Here is a 21,583-nt window from a genome sequence, read left to right as displayed (position 1 = left end):
CATCATTCAGCTTTTTCCCGGGTTCTGAGAGCCTATGGGAGCCGTAGGAAGTGTCACGTTACAGCAAAGATCCTCAGTTTTCAATAAAGAGAGTCAAGAAGAACAAGAAGTTGTCTTCTCAGGTTTTTGCCTGCCATATGAGTTCTGTTATACTCACAGACACCATTCAAACAGTTTTAAAAACTTTAGGGTGTTTTCTATCCAAAGCCAATAATTATATGCATATTCTAGTTTCTGGGCAGTAGTAATAACCAGATTAAATCGGGTACGTTTTTTATCCGGCCGTGTAAATACTGCCCCCTAGCCCTAACAGGTTAATCCCCGTTCCTAGGCCGTCATTGAAAATGTGTTCTTAATCTGACTTGTTAAATAAAGGTGGGGGGGGGGGGGGGGAAATCGGCAAATCGGTGGGCAAAAATACCGATTGTTATGAACCTGAAATCGGCCCTAATTAATCGGCCATTCCGATTAATCGGTCGACCTCTTTCTAGTGGCCCTGTAGTTCCCCATCAGCCCTGAACTCAATCGCATTATCCTTCACCAGCCCTATCCAATGAGCTACCAACCTTTCCTTTACCATCCAACCAGCCTTCAGCCTGCCCAATCAGCTGGTGATCTGTTTTTCTTCTTTAATCTGATCTTGCTCTCCTCTCCGCCTCAGATGACTGCCAGAAAGGTGAGGTGGAGGTTTCTCTTCCTGCCTGTGTTCCTGGTTCAGTGTACTATGTTTTCTGTCTTTGTTTGGTTGTTTCCCTGCTTTTTCTGCTCTTCTCTGCTAATTCCTCACCTCCCATGTCTCCAGGTGCTTTCCAAACTCTTTGAGTTGGCCAGGAGTCGAATCACGTGGCACTCTTTCCTACCAGCAGCAGCAACGCAGAGAAAGAGAATCCCCTCAAACAACAATGACAAGAAGACTCACTAACTTTTCTGGCTAGCTGCTTGGCTCTTTATTTCCAAATGCATCTGCAGTCCACTCTTGTCATTTCTTGTGACATATGGGCTGGTCATAATCACAGGGATGTTGTGGCCTATGGGGCTGGTCATAATCACAGGGATGTTGTGGCCTATGGGGCTGGTCTTAATTACAGGGAGGTTGCGTCTGCGTAGTTCACTCTGTTACATGTAGAATGCAGGTTGGCACTCCCTAATCTTCTGATTGTAATCACAGCAGGCCCACTGGAATTGGCCTACTGACTAGTCTTAAATCATCCACAATTTTCATAGTTTTTTTTATTTGTTTTTATCCATTTGTTCAATTGCCATTCTGCTCTTGTCATTCCTTGTGGCCTATGGGGTCTGTTTGTCATTACAGGGATGTTGTGGCTGGTCTTAATTACAGGGAGGTTGTGTCTGGGTAGTTCACTCTGTTACATGTAGAATGCAGGTTGGGACTCCCTAATCTTCTGATTGTAATCACAGCAGGCCCACTGGAATTGGCCTACTGACTAGTCTGAAAATTGTTGAGATGATTTAATAGATTTTTTTTTTGGTTTTATCCATTTGTTCAATTGCCATGATTGGAGTTTAGTTTTTGCAGATGTTTCTATTAGTTTTAAATGATCATTCATCTTTTCAGTCTGCATGTTGGACAGAATCTCTTCTCTTTCCCTTTGTCCTCATGTATTCATTTCTATTGATTTGATTGTCTCATGTCATGTCCCTTTGTGCTCTCCTCTTCCCTCCTCTCCAGGTGTTGAAGCCTCTGAGTGCGCAATACATGGAGGATAATGTTAGACAGACTGTGGTTAACTCCATCAGAGCCAGTCTGACAGAACAGGCCACACAGCACGCAAAGTTAAAGTCACACTGACCCCTCCTCCTGCTACTACTCTACCAGCCACTCATCCCACCCCTTCACTCAGTGTGCTAAATCCTAGGACTGTGGCACTGTGCAAACCAAAGTTTACCCTGCACAGGCCCAGCCAGCCTCCCTGTCTGCTGTAGTGGCCTGTCTTACTGCTAGCTACTCTACTCTTGGATCCCCCCTGTTGGAAGGTGGACAATCAGCGAGTTAAGAAGTAGTTGCCAGTATGCTCTCACCTTTACCACAATTTGACTGATTCACATGCAACCCCCCCATACACACCTATGTCAGGATTTTAAATTATGAAGAGTTGTTAGGTTTGCTGACCCAGTTTTAGTGTTGTCATTATTAAGCAGATTGCACTTGCTTGGGTTTCAAGGTTAATTCAGGGAGTCACAGCTCTTTGATGGTGTGCCATTGGATGCAAGATGAACTGTCTGCATAGTCATACATACTATAGCCAAGCCAGTGTTCCTACCCTCTCTCCTGATACTGTTTGGTTAACTGGGGTGGATTTTGAAATCCTTTGAGCCTCTTTAGTTGTTTTAAGATACTGATCTTTAATCTTGCTTTAGTGTCATCTACTGCATGGTATTAGACAAACACAGCATAGCACTATAATAGGACCTAGAGCTCAATCTATTGTGCTTAGCAGGGGAATGTAATTCAGACAGTTTCATTAATTTGCCTTTCTTGAAAACCCACAGGACAGTGGGAGTGCTCAATGGTATTGCACATCTAGTGTTTTTTTCTTGTCAATACAGCACTAATGATATCAGTTAGGTCAACACTCTTGTACCAATTCCATCCACAACTGTCTCGCCTAGGAACGCGGCAGTTGTTACGGCTCATTTTTTAAATGTTTATGACACATTTTACACTTTGTATAAATTCTATAGTGTTGTTGGCAGGGTGTTTTTTGTTGTTGATTGGCCTAGTGTGGTTTAAGGAATGTTTTGTGATTGGTCTTACAGTTGCATCTTTTTCTGTGATCTACTATACCGTTACGTAAACAAACTCTAGGCTAGAGCATTTAGATTCCACCTCGGACAAAGCTTTCTGGAATTTGAGTGGGTCGAGATTGTCTTTTTAAATCACTTCCTGTAATTTATTTTTCAATAAACAAGTACATTGACCTTATTGAATTAAATCGATCTACTGTTCAGACTCCTTTGTTTATTGGAACGAGGGCAAAATCATCACGGCTTGCTCTCGCAGTATTCAATATAGATGTCAACACAGTAGGTATAATGCGTGAGGAAATAACGAGTTCGCATTGAATTTGATAACTTAAGTCACACTGGTAGTTCAATATCAAAGTCAGATTTGTAATAACTACCATAACTGTTTTTGTCTTCCCAGCTTACACTGGACACATGGCATCATAAGCCAGTTAGGGTTGTCTGTGGAGATGGAGACCCCTCCCCCAATACATTAATGGCCGGTGTCCTTTTCAGTGCATGGTTCTTTAACTACCACGATCTTGTATGAAACGGGTGTGTGTATGCAGTAAGAGTAGCCAGAGAGCGTTATCCCAAGACCCTGAAAAGGGATGTCCTTGTCCAGGCTGACGGTAGGATTGTCACACATTCAATGTAATGGAGTGGAGAGCATTAAGTAAGTCAGTTGCTGCACAGGGCAAAGTCAGCTCTTATCAGACCACCACTATTCTGCCATTTAAATGTATTCATTTTTATTTAACGTTTTAACTAGGCAAGTCGGTTAAGAATTATTTACGATGACGGCCAAACCCGGACGACGCTGGGCCAATTGTGCGCCGCCCTATGGGACTCCGAATCACAGCTGGTTGTGTTACAGCCTGGAATCAAACCAAGGTCTGTAGTAACGCCTCTAACACTGAGGTGCTGTGCCACTCGGGAGCCCCAAAATACAACTGAACTGCTCTACAAGGTTATTTTGTCTACAAATTCAGCAGACTGGACAATTTTATATAAAGCTTTAAAGTCAAACGCTTGTTGCAATGTTCTGGCATGGAATGTAATTTTCATGTATTCACAAATGCTGGACATGTGGTTAGATCTATTTTTGAAACTTCAATCCCTTTACATTATTTCAGTGCAGGTAGAGAGAATGTCTTAAATACTTCTTTTTTAACAGGACTGCTTAATTTTGTAGTGTACAATAACTTTCTGGATCAGACTTTCATTCCAGTCAGGATGAGAAGACGCATTGTGCTGTTGGGATGCAAACAGGATGCATATTGGAGAATGTTTTTTTTTTCCAAATGGACTCTAACTAGCAACCTTTTGTTTACGGCCGGACGATCTAAACAGCTAGGCTACCTAGTGCCCAGTATGTAACCCTATAAATACATTTGTTCATTGAAATGTATAAGTCATTTGTGGAAAGAGGCTTCAACAGTATGTTAAAGCACCTTTTTCCTATTGAGATGAATTACATTAAATTGTACAAGGTCTCTTTAGAAACGTCAGGTTTGTGATGAGGTGAAAGAGATCGGCCATGCATTCTTTGCTATGATCATTGATCTCCTGAAAAAGCTATCTTTTTCTTTCAGTGCCCCAATGTTTGGCTATACTGGTAAAGTTAGCAGGTTGTTGGCTACCTAGCTAATGAGGTAACAACCATGACTGAACAAGGTGTAAAACAAATGGTACACGGCCCGCGAAGAGTTTTAGAACTGTTTATGAATGTAAAATGCAGCCCCCCAATCCTTTACAGGAAGATAAAAAAAACTTTCCACCAGTAATATGGGTCAAATCTTTCGAACTATTTTCGCTGTAGTAATGGTGCAAGCATGACGCTAACGATTATGCGCTTGGGAAACAACGGTACAGCAAAGCCTTATTACAATTATGAACACACACATATATTAGATGTTTGTTGCACTGGTGCTCCCAAATTAAAAAGGTTGCACAGCAAAATATTTTGTACTTTAAAGCCCTTGGCACGTTGCATATTTTTTTATTCATAAAAACAACCTGATTGATACGAACCAGGCAAATTTAACTTGTGCCAATCCGGTTTTAAAATAGAGCACTCAAAACTAGATCTGATACAAAAATGGCACAAACTGGCAGAACAAATGATCAGGTGAGTTTACAAACTCTCCTACCCTCACCGTCCACTAGCACAACGCATGTAATTAATAGCTACATATGTCACTGTGGTAAAGATATTCAAATACTATAAAATACCTTTACATGTCATGGCAAGGCTATACCACAATGAGCATTTACACACTGACGTAGGCTGGTAAAACTCCATTGAGATTTAAAACATTCTAAACTAGAATGCCTATACAATTCAATGATAACACACCAAGACACAAAAAGCTGGGTAGTTTCACAATCCATATAAATATACACGGCTCATAGCGGCATTTTGATCAATAAACTGAAATAATCCCTTGAGTGGAGAGAACTCTTGTCTTCCACCATGGTCCTTGAAGGATGAGAGAGACATAGATGTTGGCAACTAGAACAAGATATGAGAGCAGTAACATAGGCAGCTGAACTAGATGAACTTTGCATTCTTTCATAATGAAAGAGTATCATCAGTCAGTGGCAGGAGGGGAAGCACAGACTCTCTGAGGCTGGCTGCTTCCGAGTGTTGTAGCGTTGCTCCCGTATGCGAAGAACAAAACAATTAACAGAGAAAAGTTCACCACCTCCTCCAACCTCCAACCCCCATCACCTCCACAGCAGGTTGGTTAGAAGAAAGTGTTCTCGGGTCTAGATAATGATTCTGAAGATGAAGGACAGGGCTGCTCCCAGAGCCAAACCCAGAGACAGGAAGAATGCCATGATGGCGCCGGCTGTCTCTGCTTCGTGTTGTGCCACTTTCCTGTATGGGACAAAACAACATGACTAGGAGGAGAAAAGAGGACTGTACACACCTTGATGAACCAGTGCAATGTCTTTGTCGTGAGTAGCCTGTGGTAGTACAGTGTTTCTCAAAATGTTTGCAGGAACCGGCAAGCTATGGTTCCCTTCTAATGGAGTACCGCTTGACAACTGACTACAATTACTGTCAGCTTTCAATTTGAGGAACCAGAGGGTTGAGAACTATGCTGTATTTGCCGCTGGCATTGGCCTTACTTTGGTCCGAAGCACATGCAGAGGCTGGCCAGGTATCCGTTGCTGAAGGAGAAGAAGATCATGAAGAGGATGTACCAGGCGTCGTGGGCGAACAGCACAGGCAGGTAGTTCCTGGGCTGGACGTTACACAGCATGAAGAGAGGCACGAAGACCACACGGAGACCCACCATGACTGGCAGGATGATGCTGTCCTTACCGGGCTGAAGGGACAAAAGAGGACATCTCAGTACACGTCAACATTATATTGCACATCATATATTAACCCACACACATTCCAATAAAGAGCTTAGACAAGGAGCCAGTGAACTAGCAGAATTCTGCAATGACTTTCAAATGAAGCCATGAGTAACATAATTCAGAGAAAACAAGAGAAATCAACTGATCTTCTCAACTAGCTAATAAACTCAGTTACATAATATAGGGCCTACTAAACGCTTCACCGTGGAGCTAAGCTAATAAAATACAGCGCTGTATAAAGGGTAACCTAAACATTTTCTAAGTGAAATAATTCAACTATACCACCCCTGGCCAAGCTTAATGGCATTGGATTTGATTATTTCAATTGGTAGGGCCCTAGGAAATCAATTAAAACATTTTGTTGTTTAGTCCCCCCCCAAATATAATTTTAGTTTTCCAAGTTTCTTGCTCTCAAAGTTTCCAAGTTTCTTGCTCTCTTCTTTAATAAAAAAATCTAAGTCCACAACAATGCTTAAACCACATCAGGAGAGAAATTGAGGTCTGGAAAAAATGTAAGAAATATTCATTTTTGGGTGTAGTTACCCTTTAACTCAACCCTGCCCCAGCAAGAGACTGTTTGGTTAGCAATGTTTCTGTAGCGCTCATGTGATTGCAGTTTGCAAAAGAAATAGCCACTTGATTGATGCAAATAATCATGATACTCTGCCAGGCAGGCATAGGCTACTGTGTACAGTCGTGGCCAAAAGATTTGAGAATGACAAATATTAATTTCCACAAAGTTTGCTGCTTCAGTGTCTTTAGATATTGTCAGATGTTACTATGGAATACTGAAGTATAATTACAAGCATTTCATAAGTGTCAAAGGCTTTTATTGACAATTACTTGAAGTTGATGCAAAGAGTCAATATTTGCAGTGTTGACCCTTCTTTTTCAAGACCTCTGCAATCCACCCTGGCATGCTGTCAATTAACTTCTGGGCCACATCCTGACTGATGGCAGCCCATTCTTGCATAATCAATGCTTGGAGTTTGGCAGAATTTGTGGGTTTGTGTTTGTCCACCCGCCTCTTGAGGATTGACCACAAGTTCTCAATGGGATTAAGGTCTGGGGAGTTTCCTGGCCATGAACCCAAAATATCGATGTTTTGTTCCCTGAGCCACTTAGTTATCACTTTTGCCTTATGGCAAGGTGCTCCATCATGCTGGAAAAGGCATTTTCCGTCACCAAACTGTTCCTGGATGGTTGGGAGAAGTTGCTCTCGGGGGATGTGTTGGTACCATTCATTATTCATGGCTGTGTTCTTAGGCAAAATTGTGAGTGAGCCCACTCCCTTGGCTGAGAAGCAACCCCACACATGAATGGTGTCAGGATGCTTTACTGTTGGCTTGACACAGGACTGATGGTAGCGCTCACCTTGTCTTCTCCGAACAAGCTTTTTTCCGGATGCCCCAAACAATCGGAAAGGGGATTCATCAGAGAAAGTGACTTTACCCCAGTCCTCAGCAGTCCAATCCCTGTACCTTTTGCAGAATATCAGTCTGTCCCTGATGTTTTTCCTGGAGAGAAGTGGCTTCTTTGCTGTCCTTCTTGACACCAGGCCATCCTCCAAAAGTCTTCGCCTCACTGTGCGTTCAGATGCACTCACACCTGCCTGCTGCCATCCTGAGCAAGATCTGTACTGGTGGTGCCCCGATCCCGCAGCTGAATCAACTTTAGGAGACGGTCCTGGCGCTTGCTGGACTTTCTTGGGCGCCCTGAAGCCTTCTTCACAACATTTGAACCGCTCTCCTTGAAGTTCTTGATGATCCGATAAATGGTTGATTTAGGTGCATTCTTACTGGCAGCAATATCCTTGCCTGTGAAGCCCTTTTTGTGCAAAGCAATGATGACGGCACGTGTTTCCTTGCAGGTAACCATATTTGACAGAGGAAGAACAATGATTCCAAGCACCACCCTCCTTTTGAAGCTTCCAGTCTGTTATTCGATCTCCAGCCTTGTCAACACTCACACCTGTGTTAACGAGAGAATCACTGACATGATGTCAACTGGTCCTTTTGTGGCAGGGCTGAAATGCAGTGGAAATGTTTTTGGGGGATTCAGTTCATTTGCATGGCAAAGAGGGACTTTGCAAGTAATTGCAATTCATCTGATCACTCTTCATAACATTCTGGAGTATATGCAAATTGCCATCATACAAACTGAGGAAGCAGACTTTGTGAAAATTAATATTTGTGTCATTCAAAACTTTTGGCCACGACTGTAGTTAACATTTAATTGAGAAGGTTTTTGGGAAAGCTTTTCCATTTGTACCAGAATAAAGGTTACCGCGCACACACAGATGGGTATTCCTGTGAGGTTCAGAAAGTTGCAGGAAAATACGAATCACTGATACATTTTGTTAATATATCTTATTATTAACTTGGGCATTTTGTTCATTTAAAATGGGCATTTTTGTTCATTTTAATGTCTGGATTCTGTCCACGTTTTCCGCGGACTTTGAGGGTAGCCAACTTGTAGTGAATTAAAGCAATTTCCTTTAATAGAAATGGGTCGCAATGCAAATGTGCACTTTAAGGAATGAACCTCTATCCAACTGAATGTACTGTAAGGTAACAGTGCTCTATGTGCACTCAGCCCATAATTCTATTCTACAGTAATCATAGGATTGAAGTGGATGGGAGGGAGCTGAGGTAGAATTAAATAGAAACCCACAGAATGAAATAAACACCATCTATGGGTAAGTGCCAAAATAAAGGAAACACTTAAGTAAATGAGGGATACAAAGTATGCTGAACAAAAATATAAAACAACAATTTCAAAGATTTTACTGAGTTACAGTTCATCTGAGGAAATCAGTCAATTTACATAAATTCATTAGGCCCTAATCTATGGATTTCACATGACTGGGAATACAGATATGCATCTGTTGATCACAGACCCCACCCCCCCACCCACAAAACAATGGGCCTCAAGGTTCTCGTCAGGGTATTTCTGGACATTCAAATTGCCATCGATAAAATGCAATTGTGTTCGTTGTCCGTAGCATAGGACTGTCCATAAAATAACGTGAAAAATTTGGGGGATCTTTTATTTCAGCTCATGAAACATGGGACCAACACTTTACATGTTGCATTTATATTTTTGTTCAATGTATATTGAAAGCAGGTGCTTCCACACAGGTATGGTTCCTGAGTTAATTAAGCAATTAACATTATGTATAAAAATGCCCAGTTCCCCATTATTTTGGCTACCATGGCTAGAAGAGATCTCGGTGACGTCGAAAGAGGGGTCTCGAAGAAGCGTAGGGCATTTAAAGTGTGTGTGCGTCACTCACCAGATCTCAATCCAATAGGACACTTATGGGAAAATCCGGTGCGGCGCCTGAGACAGCGTTTTCCACCACCATCAACAAAACACCAAATGATGGAATTTATTGTGGAAGAATGGTGTCGCATCCCTCCAATAGCGTTCCAGACACTTGTAGAACCTATGACAAGGCGCATTGAAGCTGTTCTGGCTCGTGGTGGCCCATCGCCCTATTAACCTCTCTGGTATCATTGGGACGCTAGCGTCCCACCTCGACAACAGCCAGTGAAATTGCAGGGCGCCAAATTCAAACAACAGAAATCCCATAATTAAAATTCCTCAAATATACAAGTATTATACACCATTTTAAAATTAAACATCTTGTTAATCCAACCACAGTATCCGATTTCAAAAAGGCTTTACGGCGAAAGCACACCATGCGATTATGTTAGGACAGCGCCTAGCCACAAGAAACCATACAGACATTTTCCAGCCAAGGAGAGGACTCACAAAAGTCAGAAATAGCGATTAAATGAATCACTTAACTTTGATGATCTTCATCTGGTGGCACTCCCAGGACTCCATGTTACACAATAAATGTTTGTTTTGTTCGATAATGTCCCTCTTTATGTCCAAAAACCTCAGTTTTGTTGGTGCGTTATGTTCAGTAATCCAAAAAGGCACAAAGCGCGCTCTCAACATCCAGACGAAAAGTCAAAAAAAGTACAATAAAAGTTTGTAGAAACATGTCAAATGATGTTTAAAATCAATCCTCAGGTTGTTTTTGTCATAAATAATCAATAATATTTCAACCGGACAAAAGCTTTGTCAATAGGACAGGAAAAACTAGAAAGGCGCGCTCCCGATCACACGCTGGACTCATGTCTGGAAATTTCCACTGTCCACTCATTGAAAGTGCTGTATTTCCCTAATTTTTCAGAGTAAAAGCCTGAAACAATGCCTAAAGACTGGCCACATGTAGAAGAAGCCATAGAGATCGTGAACTGGGTCCTAAGTCTTTGTATGGTGGATCGGCTTTCTATGGAAAAACAGCCTTTCAAAATAATAGTACGTCCTGGATGGATTTTCCTCAGGTTTTCGCCTGCCATATCAGTTCTGTTAAACTCACTAACAGTTTTGGAAACTTTAGAGTGTTTTCTATCCAAATTGACCAATTATATGCATATCCTAGCTTCTGGGCCTGAGTAGCTGGCAGTTTATTTTAGGAACGCTTTTCATCCAAAATACCGAATGCTGCCCCCTACCCTAGTGAAGTTAAGACACTATGTCAGTGTTTCCTTTATTTTGACAGTTACCTGTATATCTCTATGGCAACTTCTCAGCCAGTGAATCGCACACTCCAGAACTGGGAGCTGTTACAGCCCTAGTCATGTGATCTATTTACAACAGGAAACTAGTCCAAATCAATAGGGGGTCTTCAGTGTCACCATGAGCCACTCCTCACCTACCCTTCCAAACACACTTCTTTCAGCAGTCACACAACCTCTTCATCCTAAAAACACAAGGGCTTTTTTCCAATACAAACCACTGGCCTACACATCAAAGTGTTCTGTTCCAGATTTTCCAGAGAATTCTGAACGATTGATGTCTCGGCAATATGTTTTCAACTGTGGCGAGGGTTACAACCCCATGACATCATCAGGCAGTAATCCAGATCAGATTTGGGCTAAATATTTAGATTTAACACATTTGAGATGGTATTTTAAACAAATGCCAGAAATGAATTTGTTGTGTCATTATGTATGATACTGTTGTCATGGGAGTCGTCAGTCTAATCCTCTCCTCTTCCCTTTCAGAGTGATGAGACGCCAAGACATTCTGATCTATGTTCCAGTGAAACGGCAAAGAAGTCGGCCAAGGGGAACAATTGGTCAGGCCAGGGGGAACCATTTCAGGGGAGCACAGATGTTAGGTGGGAATCTACGCCAACAAGCCTTTGTCTGTTTGAGCCAGTGTTAGTGGAAATAGTGCTCAGGACCTCAGACTCACCCACATACACACAGCCGTCAGACTTCTGCCTGCCCAGTCCATCACGTTGAAGAGCAGGAAACACGACACAGGGATGAAGTATTTATCTGTGGAGACAAAGGAACTGCAGCAACCGCATGGCGAATAAGACTATAGTCCTCACAGACTCTTAAATCAATACTGGAACCCATTACAGCAAAATCGCAAAGGCAGATGTTCGACATTGTCCTTGCCAGTTTTGAGAGGATCAATGCTATGAGCCTGTATGCTGGTCTCTGACTTTTCACAAGCCATTAATACAGCAAAACACAGTCAATAAAGACTTTCCCTTAAGACACTCACCCCAGGCTCCCCCATCGGCCACGGTGGACCTGACATCAACTGTGACTGCAGGGAATGTTCCGATGGTGATGGTGAACACGAAGCACACAGAGAGGGCCATTACCCAGATCTACAGGAGACCACAACATCAGGACATCAGTAGGGGGTTTTAGGCCCCACCACCAATTCCCTCACTTGGGAGGACTACTTTGTTTATATAATCTTTGTGCCGGTCCCTTACCCGTTTAAAGATGGCAAACACAGATATGGTGGACCTAGTTTCCTCCTCTGTCAGACTGACCACCGGCCTCTTCTGTGCTGGACTGTCTGTCAAATAACATCCCCTTTTGCTGTTAGCTTTACACAGATAGAGATGCAAGAGAAATGCACAACTTGGAAGAAAAGCACTAAGAATTAGGTCAAAGAGCATAGATAAACAAGCAAATGATGTATTGTAGTATAAACCCAGTGAGCCCTGGGCAGAGTCAGAGTACAATACTACACAGCAAATGAGAAACAATTCTCAACGTTACATTCTATCTGCACCTTTTTTCAAAAGGTCCATCTTGTTCTCCTCATCTCTGCCGGCTGGCCTGGATCCATTACTTTCCAGGTAGTACTGGAAAAAGTCCTGCGAGGGTGGGAGAGACATTAACAAAAATCAGCACATTTGCCAACCTACATGTTTTACTTACCCTTACTTTACCAGCTAAGTTGACTGAGAACTATTCGCTTTTACAGCCACGACCTGGGGATGAGTTACAGGGGGGGAGGAGAGGGGATGAATGAAGCCAAGTGGAAGCTGGGGATTAGGTTTCCATGGGCCAGATTGGGAATTTAGCCAGGACACGGGGGTTAACACCCCCAACATACTATTATCAGGTTACTGCATCTATCTGTCTATCTATATAGCTGCATGTAAGGACACATTATGGATACAGGCCAGGGAGGCTATACAATGCTACACACTACTAAATGCTTCCCTCAGATAACATTGTTGAGCCAATGACAACTTGTCTGACAGAGTGAACTAGCATTTTGAGGTCAGAGCATTCCATTAGGCAGAACACACTAGTAGGGGTCAATAGTGTGTTAGTTGAGGTCTCACCATTCTGGGCAGAGCGAAGTAGGACAAGATGGCCAGGAAGACGACCACGCACGCTGTGATGAAGTAGCCAAAGGCACTGTCCTGTAGGGCCGAGCCACCTAAACACACACAGGGAAAATACAGGGTCATGACCTGGAAGTACTTACTATTCTCATCCTGGGATATGAGTTATGGACCTGGTGTTATGGAAAGTGTTGAGAGCAGTGTGTGTGTTTTGAGTGTGTCAGACGTACTGGCCAGGGCACAGATCATAGAGAAGGCAGCGAAGGTCCCGGCGAGGCCCTGTCCACTCATGATAGGTGCAGTGTAGGAGGCTGGCAGCATCCCAGCCAGGCCAAACAAACTGCCCTGCAGCACTGCCCCAAACGCTGGGGAGAGAAAAAACGTACTTAAGTCAAAGTAGAGAGAGAATGAGTGATTGCAGATGTTGGATATAGGAGGGAGTAATACATTTAAAAATCAAAGGAGAGGGCAAGAGGTTTATATCAGCAACACAAGAAAAATAAAGCAAAACCAATGAGAACATCACAGGGGTGGTTTTACATAATAAACATTATTTAATTCACCCGTCTTCCTAGTATAGACAGAGAGGAAGTCTTTACAGGGAGAGTGTGGATGTCAACATCAAAGCGTTCCAACTGGGTCACCCTCTCCTCCCCTCTAGTGGAACCTGGACCGTCAGAGAAGCTGGTCCTCATCAGGCATCGGGGGGCCAGGATCAAACTAACAGGAGAGCGTATCCCTGCTGTTTAACATCCCACTTTAAACAAGCCAACTCCGTAGCAGATGGTGTGAAGGTGAGTGAGTTTTTCTGTGTGAGCTTGGTATGTTAGGTAGGAGTCTAGTAGTTTGGGTGGGGTCCACTTACAATTGATGCAGATAATTTTGATCATGGTGAGACAGAAGAAGGTGAGAGGGCTCATGTCCACTTTGACCAGCACTGCCGTCAACAGGAACACCAACAGGATCACAGACAGGGAGCCGGCGATACGGTAATTCTGAGGGATCCTGGGGGACAGGTGAGGGGAAAAGGGGAGAAAAACAGAAGGAGACATTCATAGGACTGTTTAGACAGGAGTGGGGGTCATTGATGGACGAGCCCTTGCTGAAGCTCTCTATATCCAACTATAATTAAAATCCACATACCAATGTTCTATAGGAAACAACTGATGGGGTTCACGGAGTGAGGATTAGGTAGGCAGAGATAACTTAGGTTTACATGAAAGGTACCGTTCAGGGTAGCTTAGGGGAAAACTGAGGACAGTTGGTAGAGCATGGTGTTTGCAACGCCAGGGTTGTGGGTTCGATTCCCACGGGAGGCCATTTTTTTTTTTTAAATATGCATGTAATGAAATGAATGTATTCACTACTGTAAGTCGCTCTTGATAAGAGTGTCTGCTAAATTACTAAAATGTAAAATGTAAATGTAATGTATGGAGCGAGGTTAAGGGGGCATGTGAACAGGCAATGTTTGAGGATAAGAGTGAGGTATCAATTCAAGGTGCTTTTAAGAGGAATGAGGTGTGGTTTGGAGTTTGAGTCCTGGGTCTCCTCGAGGTCACAGTAAAGGGATCGACATTCAAGTCTGAAAAGTGCTTCACCATCAGACAAGTCAGGAATATTTTTTGGCTTCCCAAGATTATCATCACTTTCCCAAAAATGCTAATTGGTTATGCTAATTTTCCATTTACATGGCCTGCCTTGAAAGGCAGGCCCTTTCACCTACACATAGGGGAGGAACCAGGAAGATCACTACTGGAATTCTTTTTATTTTGATTGTTATCAGTAAAATACATTCTCAGAGCAGGCTCAACTTGCCGGCCTGCCATAAACTGTCCATCTTCCACATAAACCATCTTGAAGAACAATCTGGCTTTAAATGGCCATGTACTCTTATAATCTCCACCCGGCACAGCCAGAGGAGGACTGGCCACCCCTCAGATCCTGGTTCCTCTCTAGGTTTCTTCCTAGGTTCCGGTCTTTATAGGAAGTTTTTCCTAGCCACCGTGCTTCTACATCTGTATTCCTTTCTGTTTGGGGGTTTAGGCTGGGTTTCTGTATAGCACTTTGTGACATCTGCTGATGTAAAAAGGGCTTTATAAATACATTTGATTGAACAATTGGGAGTAATGATGCAACCTCAGAGCAGGCTCAACTTGTGCAACTGCTCAGTTCAATTGCCCCAGGGAATAGAGCAACCATAATACCAATCCCTGCAGTAGAAAAGTTACCATTAGTTCTAACTATACCTCTGGTGGATGAAGGAGTTAAGGCAGGTGAAGATGAGCAGGGGCACCATGGCACACAGGGTCATCACATTGTTGAACTTGGACTCCAGGACGTTCCTCGTGTCTGCCTCAACTACCGTGGCGTTGGCCGTCAGATTCACTAAGCCTTCGACGGCCGGGTCCTTCAGTCGGCTGGTGAAGTACTAAAAGGGAAGCAGCGGGGTGGAGGAGAAAGAGCGAGAGACTTGGGGTTCATGACCAAAGCTTACGAGAGTCAATGATTTCTAAGGATGTGCATCTTTCCCTTTCAAGACAATTCGATATGTATCTAGATACGAAACTTGATAATATATGGGCTCCGATGCAATACAGGAACGATACGATTTAGTGTGAAACGATTCAGTGAAATACTATGGAGAGAGTGTCTCAGAAGGTAGAAAGAAAGTAAAATAATTCGGGATTTGGCGATTCGTAACATTTGAGTTGATTTTCTGACCGATGCATGCTGCATGTGTTTCAGTTTGGGGTGCGTATTTGGGTGTGTATCGGTGAATCGTTACATCTCTAATGTTTTCATAATGCTAGCCTGCTGCCGAGGGCGGGGATATTGGCATGGCAACACACCTGGCCAAAAGTTTGATGAACCAGGCGGCTTCTAACTGTTTACAAAAGTGGTCTCAATGAAACATCCTCCCTCGAGGCAGCTCCATAAGCATTAAAATGACCATTTTATTAGAGGAGTCACATTTTTTAAGACCAGTTGTACTACCACTTAGAGACAGGAAAGGAGTGTGTAACCATATTATTTTTCTACTACTTCAGCTCTTATAGGCTGACCACACCACTCAAGTCGCGTGCGTTGTGTCAGGATTCACCTAGCGGTCATGATTTGGGTCTGTACAAATGTTTGATGTATTAAAATAATTGATTGTGCTTATGTTATATTAATAGAAGGGGAGGGGTTATAAGACCTCTCCCTCCTTACATTTATAGGGTCCTAGACTACAGATGAACAATACATATATTCATTATATAGTTTTAGAATTGTTCCACAGTTGTTTTCTCATTCACTCACTCAATGTGTGACTAAGACAGAACTCTGCAGGGGAGTGTGGGAGATAAGAGACTACTCAGACATTCCACAATAAATCAACTTTGGGGAGGGGACATTTATTGCCTAGCTTTTAGATAAACACTGAAACTCTATGTTTGTATCGCCATGGATGCAGGGTTTTGGTCTCAGGAGTAAAAAGGTAATGATGTAGTCAGTGACATCACTAAGGCGGGACTTCGGTTTAATAAAACTACTTGAGACCTTTTGTATGATGCAGAACTTACTCATAAACATGCATGCCATGTTCCTGTTTGTCAACTTCTATCTGCAATTGCATTAATAAAGGTTTTTGAATGATTTAATTAAAGATATTGTCATAATGCTAATTTCACCAATGAACCAATGATTGACAAGGTTTAAGGAACGAACCTAACAGTTGCAAAATACATTTATGAATCGATGTTATTCAATTATTGCACCCACACTGCTCGCGCGCGTCTGCATTGCCAAGGGCTAAAATAGAAGTCATTCCTGTTTCTGACGCAGATCGCGCTGCAAGTCCTGCCTCTCCCATCTCCTCATTGGTTTATAGAAGCAGGTACCCACGTGCCATCTCCTCATTGGTTATACCCACGTGGGTGATTGAAAGATGAATTGTGTTGCCGGTTGTCGTGGTAATACTATGAAAGTGTAGATGTCAATCACCATATAAGTTCAAAGATGAAAAAGCCTGGAAGGAGGAGAGATGACTAGAAACGATTCGGTTGGCCGTTTTATGTGTGGATTAATTGTCGGAGTAGAGGACCTTGTGCATTTCAGGTAAAATAACAACCTAATGTTTATGTTTATATCCAAGCTAGCTAAATAGGACAAATTAGCTAGCAAGTGCAACATAACTAGCTAAATTGCCATAAATGTTTAATGCTTTTTGACCCGTCCCTAAATTAATGTCATTGGTTCAGAGTTTGTTTTGATAGTTTAACCTGCGTGTCGTGATCGCATTTGGTGTAGGGGGACAAAATAAATGTATGCACGATGTCGCACGCCGGTTTGGGTTCCGTGTAAGTCTGATTTCTCATGGTTATTATAATCAAGCAGTTGTGAAGAATGCAGAACAGTTACCATGGTTGCAGTCATGAAGAAGTTCCATGGCAGGAGGGTTCCCAAGCCAAGGACAAAGAAAATTATCCATACCGCATTATACCTGACAAATACACATTCACACACCAGAAATGTTTATATGTAGCCATTACCAATTGTATCCATATAGCATTAAATGATTGCAGGCAGAAGCAGAAAATGCAAAGTCACTGCACTCACTTGTCCTGTGGAGCGTTGATGACCGTCATTGTACTGCAGGAACCAGCTCTTAAGTCAAAATGTGTCACGGTTCTGAAAACAGACATTTTCATAAATAAAATCAGCCTAGTCTTCATAAAGTAACAATGTTCAGGAGAATGAATTCGACATGCAGTTTTTTGCCAATTATCCCAAAAAGATTAACAAAACGCCACATTGTGATATTATCCAACATTGTACATCACATCTCCAACTGAAATTCAGGCCACAAGTTCACCATCCTGCCAGTAACAAAACAATTTCCTGTCTAAGGTAGGGTTGTACAATAATAGTGAAGACATCACAACTATGAAATAACACATATGGAATTATGTAGTAACCCAAAAAAGTGTTAAATCAAAATATATTTTATATTTGAGATTCTTCAAAGTAGCCACCCTTGTCTTGATGGCAGCTTTGCACACTCTTGGCATCCTCTCAACCAGCTTCATGAGGTAGTTACCTGGCATGCATTTCAATTAACAGGTGTGCCTTGTTAAGTTCTTTTCTGGAATTTCTTTCCTTCTTAATGCATTTCAGCCAATCAGTTGTGTTGTGACAAGGAAGGGGTAGTATACAGAAGATGGTCTTTTACCAAATAGGGCTAAGTCCATATTATGGCAAGAACAGCTCAAATAAGCAAAGAGAAACGACAGTCCATCATTACTTTAAGGCATGAAGGTCAGTCAATCCAGAACATTTTGAGAACTTTTAATGTTTCTTCAAGTGCAGTCGTAAAATCAATCAAGCGCTATGATAAAACTGGCTCTCATGAGGACCGCCACAGGAAAGGAAGAGAGAGTTACCTATGCTGCAGAGGATAAGTTCATTATAGTTACCAGCCTCATAAATTGCAGCCCAAATGAATGCTTCACATAGTTTAAGTAACAGTTGTGGCTGCTTTGCGTGATGTATTGTTGGCTCTATCTTCTTGCCCTAGGTGCTGTTGTCTGTGACCAATAATGTTTATACCATGTTTTGTGCTGCTACCATGTATTGCTACCATGCTGTGCTGTTGTGTGTTGCCTTGCTATGTTGTCGTCTTAGGTCTCTCTTTATGTAGTGTTGTCTCTCTTGTCGTGATGTGCGTTTTATCACATACACACACACATACATTTGTTCTTAACTGACTTGCCTAGTTAAATAAAGGTTAAATAAAAATAAATAAAAAAGACACATCAACTGTTCAGAGGAGACTGCGGGAATCAGGCCTTCATGGTCGAATTGCTGCAAAGAAACCACTACTAAAGGACAGCAACAAGAAGAAGAGACTTGCTTGGGCCAAAAAAAACTAGCAATGGACATTAGACTGGTGGAAATATGCGATTTTTGGTTCCAACCGCCGTGTCTTTATGAGACGCAGAGTAGGTGAACGGATGATCTCAGCATTCTGCAGCGATACGCCATCCCATCTGGTTTGCGGTTAGTGGGACTATCATTTATTTTTCAACAGGACAATGACCCAACACACCTCCAGGCTGTGTAAGGGCTATTTGACCAAGAAGGAGAGTGATGGAGTGCTGCATCAGATGACCTGGTCTCCACAATCACCCGAACCAACCCAATTGAGATGGTTTGGAATGAATTGGACCGCAGAGTGAAAGAAAAGGAACCAACAAGTGCTCAGCATATGTGGGAACTCCTTCAAGACTGTTTGAAAAGCATTCCAGGTGAAGATGGTTGAAAGAATACCAAGAGCGTGCAAAGCTGTCATCAGGGCAAAGGGTGGCCACTTTGAAGAATCTAAAATATATTTTGATTTGTTTAACATTTATTTGGTTACTACATGATTCCATATGTGTTATTTCATAGTTTTGATGTCCTCACTATTATTCTACAATGTAGAAAATAGTAAAAATAAAGAAAAATCCTTGAATGAGTAGCTGTGTCCAAACGTTTGACTGGTACTGTATATATCTCACAATATTTTACATACAGCAGGTTTTGAAAGGCCCGACGAGTTTGGGCCGCTTCGTGTTTACATTTTTTTGCCGTGGGAAAACATATTGCGATACTGGTAATGTCACAGCCCTAATTAGGCTACTTTCTTATTCTGACCAAATATACAGATGAGCATGTAACCAACTTTACATTTCAGACAAACAACAATTCCTACCTACTACATTTGTAACCGAAAGATACAAACCAAGGTCTTGTTTACCAGGAAAATATAGTTTGTTAAATTGAAAAAAGTAACAATAGGAATACGAGCAGTTATAACTCCTACCATTAAACTAAACCAAAGTCTAGCCTATCCAGTTTCAGCATTCCATAGTGACAAATAAAGCCACAAGACAACCTTCAAAACCTTATTAAGTACGATAATGTGTCATCTCAACAAATCAAAACATTCTAGCCAAATATGCAAACAAGTCAAAATGTATCATCCAAGCCAGACAGAGTCTATTATATCAGCACTATTTTCTTCAGATTTTTTTTTTATTACACTTACTTAGAGTAGCGCAGGAGTAGCCTAAATCCAATAGTTGATTTACTGAAAGGATAGACTGGCAGCTGAACATCATTTCATTTTATACATGGGAGGAAGCCTTGGTTAAGAGGTGGTCTAAAAAGAACATGCATTAGTCCTTCCTATCACAATATTCTCACTGGCACCACACATCCCATAGCAACTACTCTACCACTCTGATGGAAGACATCTACACACAGACAGATACTTCTGTGACGCCTTTCTGAAACACAGCAGGCTTTCTGAGACCCTCTAAAACAAATAGCCAGAGTTCACTGTACACACAGATGTCTGTGCAGAACTCCAAGCATCCCAGCAGCCCAAACAACAGGTTTATCTCCCAATGTGTCTCATAAGCATAGGCATGATGTGTTGTGGATGCCATAAAGGAATAGACTAAGCCTTTTTAGATGGAAATGTGCGTGTCCAATTTAGATAGTGGAGTCATCATCATGGTCATGTGAATGCACAGTGCTATGGGTTAGGAACATGGAATGCAGCTCATTGTTCCACGCTGAATCGATATAGTTACATATCGCAATATAATTTCTGGACGATATATCAATACTTCACTCCAAGTATGGATTTGTTATATATATATATATATATATATATATATATATATATATATATATATACACACACACACCCGTTCAAAAGTTTGTGGTCACTTAGAAATGTCATTGTTTTTGAAAGAAAAGCTACTTTTTTGTCCATTAAAATAACATCAAATTGATCAGAAATACAGTGTAGTCATTGTTAATGTTGCAAATTACTATTGTTGCTGGAAACGGCAGATTTTTTTATGGAATATCTACATAGGCCCATTATCAGCAACCATCACTAGCCTTTTAAAATGATAAACTTGGATTAGCTAACACAATGTGCCATTGGAACACAGGAGTGATGGTTGCTGATAATGGGCCTCTGTACGCCTATGTAGATATTCCATTAAATTTGTTTTTGTTAAAAAGCCATTTCCAGCTACAGTAGTCATTTACAACATTAATGTCTACACTGTACTTCTGATCAATTTAATGTTATTGTAAATGGACAAAAAAAAAGTTTATTTTCTTTCAAAAACAAGGACATTTCTAAGTGACCACAAACTTTTGAACGGTAGTACACACACACACACACACACACACACACTAGCCTGAGTACTAGTCTCTTTAGCTACAGTAACATTCCATTAGTCATTGTCAAAAAGAGACTGGCCTTTCTGCCATCTTCAATGAATATTCTATCATTAATGAGCTCTAGGAAAACAGAGGAGTTGATCCTGATTCGATAAGTCTCACAGCTATCCTCCAATCACAACTATTATCCTAATATTGGAACTCTATCACTTTTTCTCTCTCTCCACAGAACAGTTGGTATCCGGTTACTAAACAACCGTTTTTTGTTTGTCCAGAGGAAACCAGCATAGAAATAAGAATTAATAGAAAGGGCGTCTCCATAGAGTACCACAGTATGAGTCATAACACCCATAAAGCTAGAGGTCAAACAGGGAAATGGTTCCAATCCTTTTTTCACCCTTCATTTTTCCCATAGGGGATTTAGGAAAAACTTAAAATAAGGGCTGTGTTTCGTGTAGGCTTACCCTGGCGTGACCTTTTTATAACCGTGTAAATCTCTTTAGGACAAGGTGACTTATCAATATATTCGCCTATACCGCCCAACCCTAC

General features: G+C 41.8%; 2 protein-coding genes across 9 annotated transcripts in view; one reads left to right on the top strand and one right to left on the bottom strand.

The window, feature by feature from the left end:
* The window catches only part of LOC106577100 (atlastin-2), a 32,808-nt gene extending 29,850 nt beyond the window's left edge, over nt 1-2,958 (top strand). For 3 of the 4 annotated variants that reach the window (XM_014154837.3, XM_014154835.3, XM_082964864.1), the window contains exon 13: nt 1,691-2,958. In XM_014154837.3, the coding sequence (XP_014010312.3) occupies nt 1,691-1,810 (120 nt within the window). In that variant the 3' untranslated portion in view covers nt 1,811-2,958. Of the gene's footprint in view, nt 1-802 lie in introns of all 4 variants that reach the window. The other variant, XM_014154836.3, reaches the window with a different exon arrangement.
* Nucleotides 2,959-4,452: 1,494 nt separating this feature from the next.
* The window catches only part of slc29a1a (solute carrier family 29 member 1a), a 90,251-nt gene continuing 73,120 nt past the window's right edge, over nt 4,453-21,583 (bottom strand). For 3 of the 5 annotated variants that reach the window (XM_014154840.3, XM_014154839.3, XM_014154838.3), the window contains 12 exons: nt 17,408-17,479; nt 17,210-17,291; nt 15,055-15,236; nt 13,674-13,813; nt 13,039-13,173; nt 12,806-12,903; nt 12,244-12,328; nt 11,939-12,054; nt 11,719-11,827; nt 11,398-11,483; nt 5,884-6,083; nt 4,453-5,629 (listed from right to left, as the gene is read on the bottom strand). In XM_014154840.3, the coding sequence (XP_014010315.1) occupies nt 5,518-5,629; nt 5,884-6,083; nt 11,398-11,483; nt 11,719-11,827; nt 11,939-12,054; nt 12,244-12,328; nt 12,806-12,903; nt 13,039-13,173; nt 13,674-13,813; nt 15,055-15,236; nt 17,210-17,291; nt 17,408-17,436 (1,374 nt within the window). In that variant the 5' untranslated portion in view covers nt 17,437-17,479 and the 3' untranslated portion in view covers nt 4,453-5,517. Of the gene's footprint in view, nt 5,630-5,883; nt 6,084-11,397; nt 11,484-11,718; nt 11,828-11,938; nt 12,055-12,243; nt 12,329-12,805; nt 12,904-13,038; nt 13,174-13,673; nt 13,814-15,054; nt 15,237-17,209; nt 17,292-17,407; nt 17,480-19,877; nt 19,934-21,583 lie in introns of those variants that run through there. The other 2 variants (XM_045700975.2, XM_014154841.3) reach the window with 2 other exon arrangements.

This window comes from Salmo salar, chromosome 18 (assembly GCF_965601325.2).
Source record: "Salmo salar chromosome 18, fSalSal1, whole genome shotgun sequence".
NCBI classification, from domain to species: Eukaryota; Metazoa; Chordata; class Actinopteri; order Salmoniformes; family Salmonidae; genus Salmo; species Salmo salar.
The sequence above is the reverse complement of the archived record's forward strand: the minus strand, read 5'-3'. Positions and strand labels throughout refer to the sequence as shown.